Below are 22,486 nucleotides of genomic sequence, written 5' to 3'. Positions count from 1 at the left end.
TAGAAAATTCCCTCAGCTTCTGTATGTCTGAAAAGGTCTTTATTCCCCCTTTATATCTAAAGGATATCTTTGCTGGATATGTTATTCCTGGCTTATAATTTCTCTCTTTCAATAGTTTGAATATTTGATTCCACTCCCTCCTGACTTGTAGAGTTTCTGCTGAAAAATCTGATGATAACCTAGTGGGCATTCCTTTGCAGGTTACTGTCTTCTTTTCCCTGGCAGCTTTGTTGTTAATTTTTGACAGCTTCAGTACAATATGCCTTGGAGAAGGTTTGTTGGGATTGAGGTAATTTAATTAGGTATTCCTTTTGCTTCTTGCATTCAAGGATTGTCACGTCCAGTGCAACACGGGCAGTGAGGGTGCAAGAAGGGGCGGCTTTGGGTTAAGTTTTAAGAACGAAACAGAGACTTAATGCAGTTAAATCTCAGAAGGCCAGGGGTCTCACAGTTCTGAAAGACTGGAGCCCAGAATAAAGCTGACTGGTGGCTTTTATTGATAAGCATACAATGGAGTGTTATTGTTTCTGCCACAGTCTGTGAGACTCATCTATCACGTTATAGAAATAACCCAAACCAATTATGTTGGTCCCCAAACAGCCAAAGCAAAAAGTCCTATGATGACTGAGGTGAGGTATGTGACTCCCTAAAGTGTGACAGGCCAGCCGCCACGAGTCGATCAGTACCTGAATGGGGGAGTGGGAATGAATAAAAGACACACACAAATGCTAATGCGGCCGGTCTTCAGTCATGCTGAAGCCCTGAGTTTATTATCTCTAACCAATATATACAGTTTGAGTATGTGCAGTTAAACGAAGAAGATATGCATTATCTCAGCGAAAGTAAATCTTTCCAGCCTCAACTTTACTTTGACATAGAAGATACAAGGTCACTGAAACTCACAAAAGTAAATATCTCAAGGAGACAGAACCTACCAATTGTCCAGAAAGCCCTTAGTCTTCTGTGTCCAGGAACTGGCCGTTTCCACCACATTCCTCAGCAGCCGTTAGGCGCCTCTCAGATAAGGCAGAGACAATGTTATGGGGGCAGAAACCGAGCCAGTCTGCAAGGTTCAGGGTTGCAAGAAACCATGGCTCCCCACATCTCCCCCTTTTTTATTTTATAAAAGCAAAGTCCATCCAGCCAGGATGGCGAGGTGACGGAGCCTGTCTTAGGTGTCCTAGGACGCCAGCCTCAACTTACCCGTCATTGGTACTCATATTTTATCATACAAGCCCTGTCTTAGGTGTTGAAGCGGCTCCCAAGTATTTACCCGTCGCTGACTAACCCGTCCCTCATAAATGCACAGGGGAGAGAAGCTTATGGCTTGCCTTAAGCTCAAGCTGATGGATGTCAGCTCGTAAGTCTAACATCCTGCTGATGAAACATCTGATGAGGATGGGGAGTAGGCACAGAACCAAACAGACACAGATGCCCAATGTAAGAAATATTATAACAGAATGAGTAATATAAGGCATAGAGGGCAAAACATTCCTAAGAACACTAACAAACTCAGAAGCAGCCTGAGCTGCATCAAATTTTAAGGGTTCAGCTTCTCTCATACTTTGAACTTTATCATGAAGCTGAAGCATGTCTAAAGACAAATTAGCATTATGCCAAATTTTTTGAAGATGTAAACGAACCCGATTCCAATCATATTGACTACTATTATACTTTTTAGAAGTAACACATATCCAATGATATTCTGCATGACATTCTAAATGAGATTTAACTTTCATACCCTGAATGACATTTCCCATATACTGAACCGTATCATAAAGGGCATTCACTTTTTGCTCTAATTTCTCATCAATAGCTTCTTGGGTCCCTAAAGCTAAAGTAACATTTTTTGAAAGAGTATTAACATAATGAGCATTTTGAATAGTCTGAGAAAGAGCCACAGCTGCTGTAGCAGCAGTTGCAATAATAGTAACCAAAGCCATAATTCCTGTAATTAGAAGTCCAATAAACCGCTTTTGCCTACTCAAAGCATACTCAATTTCTTTGAAAATCTGTAAACTTTTTTCAGTATACCAAGGTCCAGAAATATTAACAGGAAGCATAACAAAAGATGGTTGTTTAAGTATCATAACATGAGTTCCTGATGGTACCCAAGAAATACAATTTGCTAAAGAACAATTGCTACAAGATACATTAAATTGATTTCCTACAAAGTGTACATTAACATTTTCAATCAACAGCGCATAAGGAGAAGGAACACAAGCAGATACATTAACAGTCTCAGTAACAATAGTCCAATCCCTAGTTCCGTCTTCCAAAATCCTCATGGGCAGAGAGAGCCTGGTTTCAACCTTATCCATTGCTCCCATAAGCCTCCATAGTGAATTTTGCTGATACTGCGTATCAGAAGTCCAAAGTCCAGAAGTCAGTTCTCTGGCCCATCCTGACCGGTTACTTTTTGACCAGTCCATGATATATCTGTTTGTCCCGGGGATGTCATAACGAATAGGATCATTGCCAGGACAGTCTCTCCATGGGACAGTCTCAATATTCAATTTCAATCTTTTATTGTAAGATGGACGCGATGGAGGGACGGGCAGATTTATCTTGTATCCTCCAGACCAATCGCCTAGCATGTTAAGACGAATAGTCCATCCAACTAAAGAGTCATTAATGTGCATAGTGACAGGAGAACTGCGCAAGCACCCAGATGTAGACCTATTTTTTTTACAATACAAATAGGCAAACCTATTCCTATACCATTATAAGTGAACTTCTTTTCCAAATGCTGTTTCATGTGTCCATCAGAGGGCAGTCCTAAGGCATGGGTGTCATTAACATAGACTGGAATCTCAGGACCATCCCACACTGCGGGGTGGAGGATTGGTGGATCAGGTACATAGGCCCAATACGTCTGGTCGTCTTCTGCATTGCTGAGGACTATCAGCCTCATCAGTAGGTAGAGGGTCCACATGTCGCACCAATCGTTCTGGCAGCCACCGAGGGCCTTCTGCATCCTGTGGAAAAATACATACATGTCCTCGTCCCCATATGAGGACTGGATCTGGGCCTTGCCAAGAGCCCGTAAGTGGATCTTTCCATTTGACTAAAGCCTGAGGGGCAGTAGAAGGATGCCAAAAGCGTTCCACAGCACTTTTACCATGGGCATCCAAGGTCAAGAAATTTTGAATAAAGAGAGAATGAGACAGATAATTATGAGGCATCAGGGGATATAACTCCCCCTTTTTTATTTTATGCAAATTAACTTTCAATGTACCATGAGTGCGCTCAACAATCCCTTGTCCTTGGGGATTGTAAGGAATGTCAGTAACATGATTGATCGAAAATTGCTGGCAAAATAGAGAAAATTTTTTGCTGGTATAACCTGAGCCATTATCTGTTTTAAGTTTTTTAGGGGTTCCAATCATGGCAAATGTAGCAAGACAATGTCTGATAACATGGGACGTGGCTTTTCTAGTCTGAGCCGTGGCCACAACGAATTCGGAGAAGGTATCAATAGAGACATGAACATATTTTAACTTTCCAAATTCAGGTATATGAGTCACATCCATTTGCCATAAGTCATTAGGACGCAGGCCTCGAGGGTTGACTCCATAATGAGGCACAGGTTGGAGATGTGAACAATCCGGACACTGTTTTACTATCTGACGTGTTGTTTTTTTTGGTTATTTTATACTGTAGTCTCAAGCTCTGGCTATTTTGATGATGGAGGCTATGAGCCTTTTGTGTCTTTTTTATTTGAGTCAAGGCAATGAGCTGAGTAGCAGAGTCTGTAATTTGATTTTTTGAGGCTAAAGGACCTGGAAGATTAGAATGAGCTCTAATATGGCCAATGTAAAATTTCTTACAGAGTAGCTGAATGGCCTGTTGTATCTGAAGAAACAGGTCCTGAATAACAGGATTACTGGTGTTAATAAAAGGTACCGTTTTTAAATTTCTGATGGCACGAACCACATAATGGCTGTCAGAGAATAAATTAAAAGACTGAGAAGCAAAGTCAAGCAATACCATATGAACTGCTCGAAGCTCAACTATCTGAGCTGAGGCAGGAGGTGTCTGTACTCTTTTGATGACTTTTTCATTGAGCGCATAAACAGCTACACCATTGCTAGATCCATCAGTAAAAATATTAGGTACAGCAGGAAGAGGAGTATGTGACACTATTGAAGGAAAAATTGGATCATGATGTTGAAAAAATTGAAGCAATTTATGTTTGGGATAATGATTATCTAAAGTTCCCACAAAATGAGCCAATGCAATAGGAAAACTGTAAACTGCATCAGGCCTTGAATTTGTGTTTTTGTAAAAGGGATAACAATAGAATCTGGCTCTTTTCCATAATATTTTCGAGCTTCTAAGCGGCTCTCCTGAATTAAACTGGCCACAAATTCATAATAAGGAGTAAGATTCTTTTGAGCAGCCACATGGAGGTGTATCCATCTAAGTGGTCCTTCTTGCCATAACACCGCTGTGGGTGTATGCTTAGTGTCCAGAACATACACATATAGAGGTTTAGAATAATCTAAAAAGGAAACATGCTGTTGCTGAATGGCTTTTTCAACCTTAGAAAGAGCCTTCCTTGTAGGCTCAGTAAGAGACCTGGAGGAGGTCGGATCAGAATCTCCTTTTAAAATTTTAAACAGTGGTTTAAGATCTCCAGTAGTTAATCCCAAAGAAGGACGTAGCCAATTAATATCTCTCAACAGCTTTTGAAAATCATTAAGAGATTTAAGATGATCTTTCCTAAGCTCTATTTTTTGTGGAGTGAAATACTGAGCAAATAACTGCCATCCCAAGTAAGAATAAGGCTCACTTCTTTGCACTTTTTCAGGTGCAATAATAAGACCTGAGGCTAGAAGGTTCTTTTTCATATCTGCAAAGCAAGCTAACAACATTCCTTCTTTCTTACAAGCCAATAAGATGTCATCCATATAATGAATGATATACACAGAAGGAAACTGTTTTCTGGTGTTATCAATTGCTTTACTAACAAACTTCTGACACAAGGTAGGGCTATTGGCCATACCTTGGGGAAGGACTCTCCATTGATACCTTCTTACAGGTTTCTGGAAGTTTGGACTAGGAATGCTAAAGGCAAATCTCTTACAATCTTGGGGATGGAGTGGTATATTATAAAAGCAGTCTTTCAAATCTAGCACTATTTTATAAGTATCCTTTGGAATAGCAGAAGGATGAGGTAACCCTGGCTGGAGAGCACCCATAACTTCCATAGTTTCATTTACTTTTCCTCAAATCTTGCAATAATCTCCATTTCCCTGATTTTTTCTTAATTACAAAAATGGGTGAATTCCAGGGCAACGTAGATTCAATTACATGGCCTTTATCAAGCTGTTCCTGTACTAGCGCTTGAGCGGCTAATATTTTTTTTTTAGTAAGGGGCCATTGATCTATCCACACAGGCATATCAGATTTTCAAGTTATTGTTTTTGTAGTTTTTTGGGGGAGTACAGATAAATCTATGACCCCTGGGGAAAATATCCCAGACCTGTTTTTTGTAAATTAGGGTTAGGCAAAATAGGTTTCTGACGTCCCTGTCCCTTAATGTCTAAGCCTTGTCCTGGGAGAAGCCCTTGATCAAACATTTGCTGAGTTACTTGAGTGCTTGGGCTATAAAGATAGACTCCCATATTACTCATAATATCTCGTCCCCACAAATTAACAGGCAGGCCGGGAATAATATATGGCTGGAAAGTCTCTTGATGTCCGTCCTCATCCTGCCATGACAACAAATTACTGCTTTGTTTAGGGGAATGAGATTGTCCTATGCCCTGTAAATCTGTAATAGTGCTTTGCATCGGCCAGTTAGATGGCCAGTGTTGTGCAGATATACAGGAGACATCAGCGCCAGTATCCAAAAGTCCCTGAAAACTTTTTCCACTAATTTTAAGCTGCAAAACAGGTCGATCTCTTTTTATTTCCTGAACCCAATAAACATCAGAGGAACCAAATCCTCGGTCTCCACGTTCCTGATTTTGCCTATTTTTTCCTATTTTTACACGAGGCAAAATAATTAGCTGAGCTATGCGAGTTCCAGCAGGTATGGTCGAAACATTCAAGGGTGAATGAGTCATGATTTTAATTTCTCCGGTAAAATCCTCATCAATAACTCCCAGGGAAACCTGAATCCCTTTTATAGTGGTACTGCTTTTTCCTAATAATAAACCTACAGTTTTTGGTGGTAGTGGCCCAAAGATTCCTGTGGGCAATGCTTGCATTCCCATCTCGGGAGTTAGTACAATGTCGGTGGTGGAACACAGGTCCAATCCTGCGCTACCTGAGGTGGCCTGAAATAAATTTGTGATGTATTTCCTCTCAGAGGTTCGTTCCCTTTCTGTCCCTGCATCTGTTCTGGGACCTGCAGTGCCCCATAACATTGTTGATTCGGGGCCTGGGGCTGGCCCCTCACCCAGTTTCCCTGAATCGGCTTTCCATTTTTGTTTGTTTTGGATTTGCATTCATTGGCCCAATGTTTTCCTCTCCTGCATTTAGGACACACATCTGGAGGCTTTCTCACAGGAGCAGCCGAGTTCTCAGATTCCCCTTTATGAGGGCATTGAGCAGCTCGATGTCCCTTTTTGCCACAAGTAAAACAAACTCCAGAGCGACTTCCTGCATTAAATCTTGCTTGTTGATACAGTATTTCTTTCATAGGCTTTCCCTGAAGAGCAGCCGCTATGGCTATGCCCTGTGTAAAAGAGGAACCTACATCAGAGCACAAGAGAATATAATCGGATAAGGTTCCCTTTTTTTTGAATGGTCTAATAGCAGCTTGACATGCAGAATTAGCATTCTCATAGGCAAGCTGTGTTATAAAGGACTGAGTGGCCATTGATGGCCCAAAAATCCGCCCTGTAGCTGTATTGAGGCGAGATACAAAATCTTGAAAGGGCTCATTGGGTCCTTGCCTTATCTGAGAAACATGTTCCTCTTTGCGGGAAGTATCTGGCAGCATACGCCAGGCATCTTTTGCTGCAGCAGTGGTCTGAACATAAGCTCCTGCCACAAAGTCTATCTGATTTTTTAATTCAGCATATATGCCTTCTCCTGTTAACATGTCAAAAGTGATGGGAATTTGTCTTAAGGCATTCTGATTAGCTTTCTCCTTGCAATTTTCATAAAACTCGGATTTTCACAAAAGATAATCGCCCCCGGAAAGGCAAGCATGAGCAATATGCTTCCAATCCTCTGGAGGAGTAGCTTCATTAGACAAAGCATCCAGAATTGCCATGGTGAAAGGGGCAATAGGGCCGTACTATACACAAGCCTCTTTTAACTCTTTTAATTGTTTCCATTGAAATGGCCTCCATTCTCTAAACCTATTTCCTTCCTGGTCAAGCCTGTCAAAAAGAGGATATACTCCAAATTGTTCTGTGGATTCCCCCTGCTTGTGAGCTTCTTTACAAGTCATTTGAAGAGGGGAACGCACATTAGAGTCCGATCCTGGTTTAACATAATCCGGCGGAGGCTTAGTAGGCATGTCCCAAACTGGGGGCTGCAACGGAGGACCCCACATACAGAGCTCCTCAGGAGGTGGTGCAAAGGGAATAACTATGGGGAGATCTTTGCCCCGAGGATTCCATTGCTCTCTAAAAGGAATCTGGGGACCCCGAGGACAATTTCCTCCGTCCACAGCAACTTTAAGTTCAATCAGCTGTCCCTGAATCATCTTTATCTGATCTGCAAGAGAAAGTGTAGTGCCTGCAGGTTGTCTGCCTTCTTGAGCCATAGCCACCAAAGGAGGGTATTTGTTCCTATTATATTTGGCTGCTTCATCCTCTGAGTCTTCCTGATCCTGAGGGTCTAAATCTTCCCAGTCCTCGACCGGAGGTTCCTGATAAATAGGCTCTGTATCTTTAAAAAGTTCTTCTGTGGTTTTGGCTTCCTCCCCCTTTTCTCTCTCTGCCAGAGAAGCGGCAGATGAAAGAATTTCTTCATTGCCAGCTTGTTTCACTTTCTCTAGTTTACAGCTCTTACGCCTGAGATCTAAACAATCTCTAATCAAGGTCCACAACCCGAATGTTTCTACAGGGATCTGCTGAGGTCCGTGGGCAGCATAATAATCTTGTAACTGCTCTCCAACTTTCTCCCAAGTTTCCAGACTGACAGTGCCTTCTTCTGGAAACCATGGACAAACTTCTTTTACAAATTCTAAAAACTTATCTAACTGTTCCCTGCTCACCCGACTGCCACGGGCGGCAAGCAATTTCTTAAGTCCTCTAACATACAGGTCCTTGCTGCTAGCATGACCCATCCTTCACCCTAACTCGGCCCTTCAATCAACAAGGAAAACACTCTGATGCCCGTCTGGCTGTGCCCCTCGCAGAGCTAAATCTGTCTTGGCTAAGGCGCTTCGGTATAGCTCCCGAACAGGTGGACAGAAGTCCAGTTGCCGTTATGCCGTATGACAGAACCGGAACCGCAGATTAGGGCCCAAGCAAGCTCCGTGACAAGAAGTCGTGGAACTATCACTCACTCACACATTCATTCGACCGAGGGGTATTGTGCCTTACTCACCACGCATCCACTGAAATTAGCTCTTATACGAGCTGGGCCCTTGCCACGCGGTGTTCCTCACTGTTATCCCCTGTATTCAGTTCCCTGTTCGGGCGCCAAGTGTGACGGGCCAGCCGCCACGAGTCGATCAGTACCTGAACGGGGGAGTGGGAATGAAATAAAAGACACACACAAATGCTAATGCGGCCGGTCTTCAGTCATGCTGAAGCCCTGAGTTTATTATCTCTAACCAATATATACAGTTTGAGTACGTGCAGTTAAACGAAGAAGATATGCATTATCTCAGCGAAAGTAAATCTTTCCAGCCTCAACTTTACTTTGACATAGAAGATACAAGGTCACTGAAACTCACAAAAGTAAATATCTCAAGGAGACAGAACCTACCAATTGTCCAGAAAGCCCTTAGTTTTCTGTGTCTGGGAACTGGCCGTTTCCACCACATTCCTCAGCAGCCGTTAGGCGCCTCTCAGATAAAGCAGAGGCAATGTTATGGGGGCAGAAACCGAGCCAGTCTGCAAGGTTCAGGGTTGCAAGAAACCATGGCTCCCCACACTAAAGGACATATATCACATGTTGAGACTGTTTTATAGAGCTGAACAGAGAGGGCTTGATCTTATCGCTCTAAAGACTTTTCGCACAATTAGGTGAGAGGGGAAAAACCAGAGTCAGCAGTGTTTTTTCCCAGGCAGGGGGAAGGGGAGACAAGGCCCCTTCCCAAATCTTTCTAAGGCAGCTTATCGGGGGGGTCTCCACAGGGTTCCACCTGGCTTGAGTTGTCCCACTCCCCCCGTGGGGAATCTTACTCGTCATTGGCTGCAAACCCTCCTTTGGAGACTAAATAGAGAGAAATATACAGTCCCAGAGATGCACAGTCTCACAGACTCTTCTTTCCTTAAGGAAAGACACGGGGGACAATCGGCTAGGCCAGGGGTGTCGAAACTTTTTTCAACATTTTTCACCAAGGGCCATATGCGGTAAAATACACAAACAGTCAGGCCACTCACTCGAGGTGAAGTACGTATTGCCTCACCTGGTTTATTTAAGTAAACTAAATATATTTTTGGAATTTGCTGCAGGCCAATTAAAAACGGATTGCGGGCCGCAGTTGGCCTGCGGGCTGCAGTTTGGACATCCCTGGGCTAGGCTGTTGTGTGACAACAGAGGATCCAGTTATTTCCACAAGCTTAGGAAGCTCTCTTTGACTGTTTGAATATACTCTCTGTTCCCCTCTCCCTTTCTTCTCCTTCTGGTGTGACCATTATTCCTATATTGCTCTTTCTGATGGAGTCAGAAAGTTCTTGTAGGGTTTTTTCATTTCTTTTAAGTCTCAAGTCTCTTTCTTCTTCCATCCGTTTCATTTCCAGGTTTCTATCTTCGATGTCACTGATCCTTTCCTCCATCTGGTCAACTCTACTACCTAGGCTGGCTATTTCATTCTTCATTTCTTTTATTGAGTTCTTAACTCCAGAAATTCTATTTGGTTCTTTTTTAAAATTTCAATCTCTTTGGTAACATGTACATGTTGTTCTTTGATTGTGTTTCTGAGTTCATTAAACTGCCTGTCTGTGATTTTTTGCATCTCATTCAATTTTTTAAGAACTGCAATCTTGAATTCTCTGACATTTAAGTCACATATTTCCATGTGTTTAAGTTCATTTTCTGGAGACTTTTCATTTTCTTTCTGATCTGTCTTGTTACCTTGGTTATTCATGTCAATTAATGAATTATTTACCTTCCTAGGCATCTACAAGAGAGGGTTCTGCAACAGGTTGATAGGAAGCAGTGTTTCTTTTGCTTTTCAGTAGGTGTTGTTAGAATATTTTCTCTCCAACTGCAGCCTTTTATTCTCTCTCATGCTATAGTGTTATATATTCTCTGCACTGCTCCAGCTTCTCACACAACATGGGTGGGGGTATCCCCTGGAAGGTGTGCTTCTCCTGCGTGAACAGGTAGCCTGGGTCACAGGGCACTACCTCCGTGGGGGGATATGAAGAGCTTCTGAAGTTCCAAAGCTCATCTTGCATCAGTTTCAGAGCCTGTGTGTTTCAGCAGCTCCATTTACTCCCCAGATAGGTGGGGACAGGATCAGGCTGGGTTGTGAGAGGTAGCCCTGAGTGAATGCATGGTAGCACAGCCAGTCCTACGCCCAGTGCTCTCTCTCCTTTGCTGGAACTAATTGGGCTGCAAGTCCGTGGCTGCTAGCCACAGTTCTCAGAACTGCAAATAGTCTCTTCTTTTGATCTGATGCTGCTACTGTTCTGCTTCATAGCACTGGGCATGTGGGGGTGGGGTGAGTTCTGGGAGGTTGGGGAGGGGTCAGCTAGGCTCCGGTCCTCTGCTTGGCAGTGAGGTCTTAAAACCACCGTTTTCACCCTTCTTCCCTCAGTCTTTGCCCCGTGGTCTCTACCACAAGTGTTGGGTTCAGCTGTTTTATAGGCTGACCCCTCAGTCGGGACTGTGGGCCATAAGTGGAGCACTAGCAGTCCGAATTCTTCCCTCTCCTGTGACTGTGATAGCTCTGGAATGCAGGGAGCTTGGAGCTCCGAGCTCTGTCTGCGTCCTGCATGCACAGCCCCATGTCTCCACACTTCCCCCTTTCCTCCTTCCCCGCTCACTCAATTTGCTCATCTTTAGATGATTTCAGTTGTGAGTCTCTTCGTCTTGCCTATCTGCTGCACAGGGTGTCCTTTGTGGAATTATAGTTGATCAATTTGTTGTGAATTCCTAAGAAAAAGAATAAGGCTGGCAGTATCACACTCTCTGACTTCAGCTTGTACTACAGGGTGACAATAATCAAAACAGCATGGTATTGACAGTAAAATAGACACATAGACCCATTGAATAGAACTGAAAACCCAGAAAGAAACCCACATAAACATGAACAGATAATTTTCGACAAAGGAGCCAAAACCATACAATGGAGAAAATAAAACTTCTTCAATAAATGGTGCTGGGAGAATTGGAAAGTCACGTGCAAAAGAATGAAACTAGACTACTATCTGTCACCACATACCAAAATTAACTCAAAATGGATGAAAGATCTAAATATAAGACCTGAAACAATAAACTGAAGAGAAGAAAGCATAGATACGAAACTTATGGAGCTTGGGTTCAAAGAGGATTTTATGAGTTTGACCTCAAAGGCAAGAGAAGTAAAAGCTAAAATAAATGAATGGGACTATATCAAATTAAAAAGCTTCTGCATAGCAAAAGAAACTATTGACAAAACAAAGAGGCGACCAACCGAATAGGAAAAGATATTTGTAAACACCTCTGATAAGGGGCTAATATCCAAAATATATAAGGAACTCATACAACTCAGCAACAAAAAAACAAACAATCTAATTACAAAATGGGGAGAGGACACGAACAGAAACTTCTCCCAAGAAAACATACAAACGTCGAACAGATGCATGAAGAAATGCTCTACTTCACTAGCTATTAGGGAAAGGTAGATCAAAACCACAATGAGTATCACCTCACACCTGTTAGAATGGCTATCATCAACAACATAAATAATAACAAGTGTTGGAGAGGCTGTGGAGAAAAAGGAACCCTCAAACACTATTAGTGGGAATGTAAATTGATACAGCCACCATGGAAAACAGTATGGACATTCCTCAAAATAATTAATAATAGAATTACCATATGACCCAGCAATCCCTCTCCTGGGCATCTATCAAAAAAATCTGAAAACATTTATCCATAAATGTTCATTGCAGCATTATTTACAGTGGCCAAAACATGGAAACAACCAAAGTATCCTTCCATAGATGATTGGATAAAGCTGTGGTATGCACGCACAATGGAATACTAATCTGCCTTGAAAAGATGAAATACTGCCATTTGTGACAACATAGATGGATCCTGAGATTATTATGCTAAGTGAAGTCAGACAAAAAAAGTCAAGAACCATATGATTTCACTGATATGTGGGATTAAAACTGAAAGCTACAAAGGAACAAGACAAGCAAATAACAAAACAAATAGTCATAGACACAGACAACAGTTTAGTTGTTACAAGGGTAAGGGGGGAGTGGGATGGTAGAAGAGGGTAAACGGGATCAAATATATGATGATGGAAAAAGAACTGACTCTGGGTTGTGAACACATAATGCAATATATAGATGAAGTATTACAGAATTGTACACTTGAAACCATTGTCACCCAATAAAGTTAAAAGAAAAAATTGAAAAAATAAATAAGGAAATTTTCACTGGCTTCCCTTCGAGCTTCCTATACTAAACGATTAAGCCGTTAGTGTTCTCTCAGGAACAAAGAAAGAACCAACCTTGCTACCTTGCCTTGTGATCTGATATCATAAAAGTTTGCCCTACCTGTTCCAAGGAGCTAGCGGGATCCTGCCACAGGATGGACTTTCCGATGCTGGATGAGGTTGCAATGGTAAATGAAGTTCTTACCACATTCTTCACATTCATAAGGTCTTTCTCCAGTATGAATTCTCTGATGCTTAATGAGGACAGAACGTCGACTAAAGCTCTTACTGCACTGATTACACTGGTAAGGTTTTTCCCCAGTGTGGATCCTGAGATGATGGAAAAGCCCAGCATTCTGGCTGAAGGCTTTGCCACAAATGTTGCACTGGTAGAGCTTCTCCCCGGTGTGCAGTCTCTGGTGCTGGAACAAGCCTGAACGCTGGCTGAAGGCCCGCCCGCACACATCACACTCATAGGGCTTCTCACCTGTGTGTGTTCTCTGGTGCTCGATAAGGATGGAATTCTGAGTGAAGCTTTTTCCACATTCACCACAGATATGGGGTCTCTCCACTGAAGAGCTTACCCTTTGCCTTTCCAATCTGCCCTCATGGTCACAGGTGCCTCCACTTTCAGGCATCTGAATATCCCCATTTAATTTTCCAGGTAATTCCACAAGAGATTTCATTTCTTTGGAAAGCTCATTCCAAGCCCCAGCCTCATTATCTGAAATAATAAATGGATCACATGAATGTTATGTTTCTAAAGAAAAAACTGGGAAGAGAGTGGAAGGACACAAGCAACCATGTTTTCTGTTGACTTTCCCACTCTAGCAATTATACCCAGACCTCAGGGAGAAGATGCACTGTATTATAACTGCGTCTCCTACAAGATTGCAGACTTCATGAGGGTAGGGACCATGTCTACCTTCCTCATCACTGTAGCCCTAGAACCTAGCACAGTGCCTGGCACATAAATAAATGTACTGACACTAAATAAATGTATTGAATTGATGAACACTGAGGGACTGAGATAGGCTTCCCGAGGAAATGCTAATAATCCTCACCAATGTCTTGTACCAGGCACACCTCTCACAAATTACATTGACACTGCTCTTCCAAGGTTTGGATCTGGCCAACTGACGATTTCTGGGTTGGTCCTAGAGTTGCTTTCTCCTTCACAAACACTTCCTGTTCATGAACATAGGTTGGGACCTGGTGGAAATTAAGGACAGTTGGTAATCAAATATCATGGAAAACATTGCAAGGAGGCCTTCTCAGAGCCACTGGATAAGAAAAGGAGCAAGAAACTGGTTAAAAAAAAAACACAAAACAAAACAAAACAAAAAAAACCCACAGAGATTAAGAGCCCACAACCAGACATAAAGAAATCCTCCTCCTCTTTCTCCACACTAAAAACCCATATTTGATCCTATAGGTACAAACTTCTGTTCTCCTATTTTCCCACCTGCTCTCCTGGTTCATCCAGCTCTCTCTCCAAATCCTCCAGAACAGTCACTGCCTCTTCCCCACTCACTGGGTGGTGGTCTCTCACCCAGGCCTGGAGCTCCTCAGGCAGGATGGTCAGAAACTGCTCCAGCACCAGCAGCTCCAGGATCTGCTCTTTGGTGTGCAGCTCAGGCCTCAGCCACTGATGGCAGAGCTCCCAGAGTCTTCGAAGAGCCTCTCGGGGCCCAGGAGTCTCCTGATAGCAGAACTGCCTGAAACGTCTACCAAAGAACTCTCTGGTATGAGGGTTATCTCTTGACAGGCCAGATTCTTGCCCACAGACACGGTCTTCTTCTTGCTCTTTTACTTTCACTGACAGAAGTCCCTCCTGCATCTGTGGAGTCTGAAGGGCCAAGGTTGTGGTCATTTTAGGCTTAACTACTCAGAAAAAGAATGTATTCTTGATAATTCCCCCTTGATCTTTTCTTCTGGAAATCCCAAAAACTAAAAAATAATATGCAGAGAAAAAAATATTAAAATGTAGAAAAATCTTTCCTGCTGACATGTACTGGCAGTATTTATACCAAAATCAGTCACCCTGTCTAATGAAGAACACTGAACGCATGAGGACTAAATAATGCTGATGCAGATAATACAGGAAGGAAAACAGAAACAACTCCCCGCCACACAACACACATACACACACGTACCACCACACACACAGTTTTATTGAAGGAAGAGACCATTTTGATCATCCGGAATGAAATCAGCTCAAATAAATCAGCTGGAATATATTAGGTTTCCATTTGAATGGCAAGAGACTAGACTCATAATAAGTTTTTAGTTGAATGGAGGTAAACAAGCACTTTGGTCCCAAGTGGTCCAAATAAGAATCAAGGAAAAAAGGGAAGGAAAATGGAGGAGGGAGAGAAAGTAAAGGAGATAAAAAGACATAACGAGGAACAAAGGAAATGCACAATTGAGAGGAGAGGTAGAGTTCCTTTAATCAGGTGAGGTGTGGAGGAAATAAATCTGTTTGGACCGGTGAAAATCTGGGATTGAGACATGATCTGCCAGGTACACCTTCTGAAGGCTTGGGCTTCACCTTTTGAAGCTTAGTCTACTCAATCTGTAAAATAACAATCCTAAAGCCAAACTTGCCTATCTTTCTAGGTTGATATAAAGATAAAATAAGACCATGGATAAAGAGCTCAAGAAGCTGGCAGCTTGGTAAACTCCAAAGTACTGTAAGTTACCACTATTGTTATTTTTCTTACAAGTTTTATTAAAATATTAAATGAAGTATTAAATTTTAAAATTAAAAGACATTAGTTCTAATATTTTAAAACAGGGGTAGAGTTTGAGCTCTTTCTTGCCCTTCAATGTTTTGGAAATCATTTTTTTTTAAACTCCTTGAGGATGGAGAGTGAGTGACTATATGTAAAATAAAATGAGTGTAAATAAAAACAAATGTCTATGACTTCTTTAAGCTTATAAACAATCTTAACCAGGATAGTAATTAACAAAGGCAATTTTCTGTAAGAAAAATAATTATGTGATCTACTGATTTCCAAGCGTCATTTTGGGGCAGAGGCTTTCAAACTTTTTTGACCAGGACTGTCAGCAACAAATATCTTATATTAAGGCCCAGAACAGGCATTCCTGTGCATATGAATGAATGTGCATGAATAAGATACACACACAAATAACTGAAATAATTATTTCACAGAACACTGTGTATTGTTACTTTATGTGCTACCGTATATACTATTGTTTTTAATCCTATTTAAAAAAAAAACCCAAAAAACAAAAACCCTGGTCATAGCCCTACACATAGATTTCATGACCCACATAATGGGATCATAACCTGTAAATGTTTTTCAATTTTAAATAAAATCATTGTAATTCACTGTAAAAATAACCCTACACTATTCTTAGGTATTGGCAGGCATTGCAAAATTTTAAAAGCTAAGAATAGGATATTTAAATTACAAGTGAACACGGATCACACTACAACTAGAAGATAAATTCATATTGTTACTACTGGTTATACCTGTCAAGGAGGAAAAAAACACTGGGGCGGGGCAGCATCCTCCTGGGTAATCTGCAAATATAATCCTCTTCACAAATTTCTCACATCTTTGGCTTGGTTGACTTCTATAGTCACTACCCCGGGAAGAGTAGACAGGTTTTTCCCTGCAAAGACAGGGTCCTTGAGTTCATGTTTTTCCCCCAGTTTTTCTCAGGGCCTACTCACTACCACTGTGACTACCACATTATGTTTTTCTGCCAAAACTTTTCATACAATACTCATTCATTTAGCAAATATTTATTCAGAGCTTACCATAGTCCAAGTACTGTTCTAGACAGTGTGGATAAGCTGCAAACAAAAAAAGTGCCTAGTCTCATGCATTTTACAATCTAATAACAATATTAATAATAGCTCGCAGTTATAGTAGTTTTAAGATACCAGGCATTGTTCTGGTGCTTTACATATATTACGTCACTTAATCCTCAAAATAACTATGAGTAAGGTATTATTATTATCCTATTACAGATAACAAAACTGAGGCACAAAGAGTCACTTGCCCAAGGTTTCACAGGTAGTAAGTACAATTCAAACCCAGGAAATCTAACCTCAGAATTCATAGTCTCAACCATTATGCTACTATCTCTCCTCTATGTAGAGGAAAGAAAGGGACAAGATGAGCGAAGGGGTCCACAGAGGACAGACAGTAATTAAATATATGTCAAGTGGTAATAAATGCTATAGAGACAAATAAAGGTAAAGAAGATAGAAAGGGTGAAGGAAGGTTTCTATTTTATGTGGGGCAGACAGAGAAGGCCTTGTTGATAAGACAGTATTTGAGCAGGATCTGGAGGAAGTGAGGAGCAAGTACAAAATGATCTGGAAAAAGACTGTTACATGCAAAGGGAACATTGAGTTCTTGGAGGTAGGAAATGGCCTGGATTCTTCAAGGAACAGCTAGTTGAATAATGTGCTGGGACAGAGCAAGCAAAAGAGACAGTGACAGAAGTCAGATCATGAAAAGCCATTGCAAGTATTCTGTCTTGTACTCTAAGAGACATGGAAAGCCATAAGAGTTTTGCAGCAGAGGGGTTACAAATTGTTATTTACATTAAATATGAAAACTAATAATAACTGGCTGCTGTGATAATAGGTCATGGGGAAAAGTGAAACCAGGGAGAAAAGTTACGGCAATAAGCTAGGGAAGAGATGATGGTTGGCTGAGTTTGTTCTAGGGATCTAGAGTTTTAGGGTGCAGATATCAAATAGGTGAATTGAGAATATGTGCTTTCACATTACTCAATTAACCTAGCATGGGTTCAAAGGGTTAAAAGCCACTCATGCTCTTTTTCAACCTTTTAGGACCTTGGAAAAATGTCTTTTTCCTATTTGTTGCCTATTCACCTAGGTTTCAAGTCAACGGTTTTCTGTTCACAGGTGATGAAGCTAAAGTTTTAAGCTCTGCCCACTTCTCATATATGGTGTTTCAAATCTTTACTCGGTTTCACTAAGATCAATTTCTCTTTATATCCTAGGGTCCTTTTGCTTTCCTTTCCCTGATTTTTCTTTTACCTGGTGGCCTGAATACCCATGGCCTCACACCAGCAGCACATCGTAGTTCTTTGAACTCAGTGTCTCTGAAGGCTTCCCAAGTGTCTTATAACCCTGCCCTCCTGGTCACAAACATAGTTATTAATCTCTCATTCAGGATCACCACCCCACTGTATACGTCAATTATATAATTAGCGTAATAATCTCTCCCACCTTAAAAAACAAACATCTACATTTTAAAGCTGGTTTCTCCTAGGGCCTCAGCAAGTTCAACATCCCTAAATCTACCATCATTCTTGTAGAGGGATGAACTTTACCAAAGAAATGCATGTAGGTGAAGACTATGTAGCACACCATGCAAATGTACCTTTATCATAATACTTTCCCCCACTCTCTCCACTGCTGTCACCATCTATGGCTCCCCTTTACTTACTGGATGAATTCCCAAACTCTCAAGTCTGGCTCAAGACCAATCAGACCTCTGGCCCCACTCTTGTTTTCCTCTATTCCATGCAAACACTGTCAGCTCCACCTGGGCTTTTTTTCTCACTATTCTTTAGTTCCATGTCCTTGCTCTTGCCTTCTGCACATATTCAAACCTTACCCAGTCTCTGCAGCTTGATTCGAATCTCACATCCTCTCTAAAGTTTTCCTCCACCATTCCAGTCCAATCCCTTCCTCCTTCCAGCTCTTATTTCATGTGCCCCAACTTCTACCCTCAGTCACAATCTCTCTTGCAGTTACTTCTCATATTTAAAAAAAAATTCAGAAAGTACAGAATATATAATTCCCTCACCAAGTTCTACTCTGAAAAATAGATGCTGTTAGATTCGAATGTATCCTTGTCTATGCATCTGCAATCACACACACACACACACACACACACACACACACACACACAAAACATAGCCCATAGTTTTCCTATTAGTCTGAGTTAAGTAGAAGGTAGTAAGAGGTAGCAGACAACATAGACAGGCAGATCTAGTTGTAAATTCTGACCTACTAACAATGTGACCTTGGACAAGTTATTTGATTCATTTTTCTGAGCTTCAATCTCCTCATGTATTAAATGAGGACAACCTCCTTGCAAAGTTGTAGAGTATTAAATGAGATAATGCATATAAAGGGGTTTTGCACAAAGCTTGGCGCATAATAAACATGCAAATTAACCACCTCTTAACGAGATAACACACACTTTTTGGTTCAGGTGGCTTAATCAATACCTACCTTTAGCACCAAGACTGTAATCTTTTCTATTGCCCAAAGCACAACATGGGTGAGTGGTGGGGAAACGTATACAGAAACAAACAAAATGGCTGTTTCATCAGATTTGCAGACAGATATGCATGTCTTTGAGCATATACTTCTCTCTAATCTTAAATCCTAACTAGAGGCCCAGAACTACTGAGGTCCAAAAGGAGTAGGATCAGATTCAAATGAGAGAAGTAATTTCCTGGGTTGTGGCTGTAAAGCTAATACAGAAAAAAAGCATAATTACCACAGCAAAGGGTTTAAAAAATAGACTCTGGAGCCAAACTGCCCAGCTGCCTAGATCTGAATCCTAACTACACCCCTTACCAGCTGTATGACCCTAAGCAAGTCACTCAACCTCTTTTTCTTCTTGATGTTAAAAGTGGGGCGGGGGGGGGGGCGGGGGGGAGGTTACAAAATAACGGTGCCTATATCATATAGTGATGAGAAGTAAATAAGTTCATACTTGGAAAGTGCTTTGAACAGTGACTGCCTGGCACATACGTGCTATTTAAACACTCATTTGAAAGATAAAAGCAACAGATGAGATGAGCCTTTGCACTATGTGAATCACACTAGGAGGCTGTGGCGTATTATAAAGCTATCCTTGTTCGCTGTCTAAAGTCCTTAGTAGAGAATGATAGACGTCGGAAAACACAGACATCCCTCGGTATCTGTACCTATTCTTATCCTAAGCTTCGGAGAGAAAGAGTTCAAAGGGGCACCGTTACTAGGGCAGGCTGGTTGAAGAGCTCTGAAACACACTGGGGGAGGAGGTGGGGGGTGGGGCAGGACGCTGCCTTCTAACTCGCAAGGCCCTTCAGATTACCGGGCAGCCTCCTCTCCCCTCCCGTCCCGTCCCGCGTGAGCCAAGAAGCCCTGGATGCTTCCTCCCCACAGCCAGCCAGGGGCGGCGCGCACGGACCCGACCTCGCACCGGCCCTCCGCGGTGGCGGGACTCCAGAGCTCACTGGGTCTCCGTGGGAGCAGGGGCTCGCCAGCCACAACGCACCCCTCAGTCCTTGACAATCGCAGCTCACGGCAGGATAAACCACAAAGGCAGGAAGTGCGTCACACCTAGTCGCTCTCCAGGGTAACAGCGGTCTGGCCGCGTTCCTTCTAGTAATCTTGGAGGTTTCCGCACCTCTGTGGTCGCCTCGCTGATCCCTTCTGTAGGTGTAGTGAAGCGCCAAGTGGCATACTCTCTTGGGGAACAGAAGCAATATGCGTAGCTATACGCGGATTTTCTCCTGCAGGGAAAGTGGGCGCACCTGACCTCCGCGTTGCTTAAGGGTCCACCATAATAACAGCTAACAGTGTTTTACACATATTAACTCATTTATTATCCAAAACAGCCCTGCAAGTTAGGCACAATTAATCCCATTTAACAGATGAGAAACACTGAGGCACATTCCTTCTACATTTATTAGTTGCTATTTCCTGCAAAGTAAGTTTTTGTGCACTATACTTACTTGCACAATATAGTTCAGGCTCATTTTATACTTTTCCTGCCCTAGATCTGGAATCCACCATTTTTTCATGAAGCTCAGCTTCCTTTTAGTGGTCAATGGTATACAGAACGCAAGATCTGGGTTTAGGGCAATAGAAAAAAAAGTCATTGGTACTAGACCTGTTGGTACTGGCTCTTTCATTGCTTCCAGGCCATATCAGTGGACTTAAAAGCCAGAATTATATAATTATATATATTCAATTATATATATATATATATATATATATATATATATATATCATATTTTTTCAGGATTTTACAATAAATCTTCAATTCAAATACAACACCACAGAATTTTTTTTTTCATTTTCTCAATTGGACCGCCAGCCACAATTTGTTTTTCCTTTCTCCCACAGTGAAAACCTTTGTTCCCAATAGTATCACTATATTCACACAATTTGCTCTACCTTTCAATATAAACAAAACAGTTTTCAACATTACAATACCAATTATTACTAGCAACAATACACCTACTACATGTAGTTCAAATTGTCTTTGTTGGCTTTATTTGTTTATTTGTTCTTAAATTATATCCAATTAGGGGAATATAGTCAGAGCACTGTATACAAATCTTATTTGAATTCATTATTTTATTTGTATAGTTACGTAAGAAACATGATGTACAGTTAAGATCATTTGTTTCTATTTGTTTTTCAATTTCTTTTTATAATTTTTATTAAATTGCGCTGACATTGGTTAGTAAAAGTATATAGGTTTCAAGTGTCCAATGCTATAATACATCATCTATATATTGCAGATGTTAGCAACAAAAGGACTCTTGGTTTTTTGCACAATAAAACATATTTAGAAATATCACAATCCTCATTTATTAAAATTTCCTTAGGCTACTTAGGTAATAAAAATGTTGGCAACAACCCTATCTTAATTTCATCATTATTAAAAGAACATAAAGATATCTCAAATTGTTTAAAAACATCATTCAGAAGAGAGTGTATTTTCATCATTTCAAAATTTTTTATTTATTGGAGTGACAATGGTTAGTAAAATTATATAGGTTTCAAGTGTACATTTCTATAATACATCATCTATATATCACATTGTGTGCTCACCACCCAGAGGCAGTTCTTCTTCCATCACCATATATTTGACCCCCTTTACAGTCTTCTACTAACCCTCCCCCTTATCCTCTGGTACCCACTAAACTGTGTCTATGAATTTTTGTTTCTTTGTTTGTCTTGTTCCTTTGTTGTTTTATATCCCACATGTGAGTGAAAGTATAGGGTTCTTGACTTCTTCTGCCTGACTTATTTTGCTTAGCATAATATCAAGATCCATCTATGTTGTCGCAAATGGCAGTATTTCATCTTTTCTTATGGCCAAGTAGTATTCCATTATGTATATACAGAGGTCTGACAGTTAAGTTCAGGAACTCATCCCAGAAAAAGTGCTACATACCTCATTGCTGAATATCACTACAGTCACCTTCTAAGTACTCCCTTTGGTAAGCTATGCACCAATGCCAGCACCCAATCCACCCTTTAAAGCAATTCTGGAACTCTTTTTCTGGAATAGCCATAAGGGCTGTCATCATATTACCCTTCATGTCCTGAATGTCATCAAAATGTCTTCCTTTCTTTTCTTTTCTTTTTTTTTTTCATTAAATTTATTGGGGTGACAATTGTTAGTAAAATTACATAGATTTCAGGTGTACAATTCTGTATTACATCATCTATAAATCCCATTGTGTGTTCATCACCCAGAGTCAGTTCTCCTTCCATCACCATATATTCGATCCCCCTTACCCTCATCTCCCACCCCCCACCCCTGCCCCCCTTACCCTCTGGCACCCACTAAACTATTGTCTGTGTCTATGAGTTTCTGTTTCTCATTTGTTTGTCTTGTTCTTTTGTTGTTTTTGGTTTATATACCACATATCAGTGAAATCACATGGTTCTCTGCTTTTTCTGTCTGACTTGTTTCGCTCAGCATTACTCTCTCAAGATCC

At 41.2% G+C, this 22,486-nt stretch overlaps 1 protein-coding gene across 1 annotated transcript; it reads right to left on the bottom strand.

Moving 5' to 3' along the window:
- Positions 1–8,692: 8,692 nt before the first annotated feature.
- On the bottom strand, positions 8,693–19,934 carry ZSCAN23 (zinc finger and SCAN domain containing 23). The gene is given in 4 exon segments (XM_088795916.1): positions 8,693–13,457; positions 13,798–13,945; positions 14,199–14,683; positions 16,233–19,934. Coding segments are annotated over 3 exon segments (1,146 nt in total). The 5' UTR covers positions 14,607–14,683; positions 16,233–19,934; the 3' UTR covers positions 8,693–12,867.
- Between the last annotated feature and the right edge of the window lie 2,552 nt (positions 19,935–22,486).

Source organism: Rhinolophus sinicus, chromosome 2 (assembly GCF_057876585.1).
Source record: "Rhinolophus sinicus isolate RSI-liver-muscle chromosome 2, RSI-T2T, whole genome shotgun sequence".
NCBI lineage: Eukaryota > Metazoa > Chordata > Mammalia > Chiroptera > Rhinolophidae > Rhinolophus > Rhinolophus sinicus.
The sequence above is the reverse complement of the archived record's forward strand: the minus strand, read 5'-3'. Positions and strand labels throughout refer to the sequence as shown.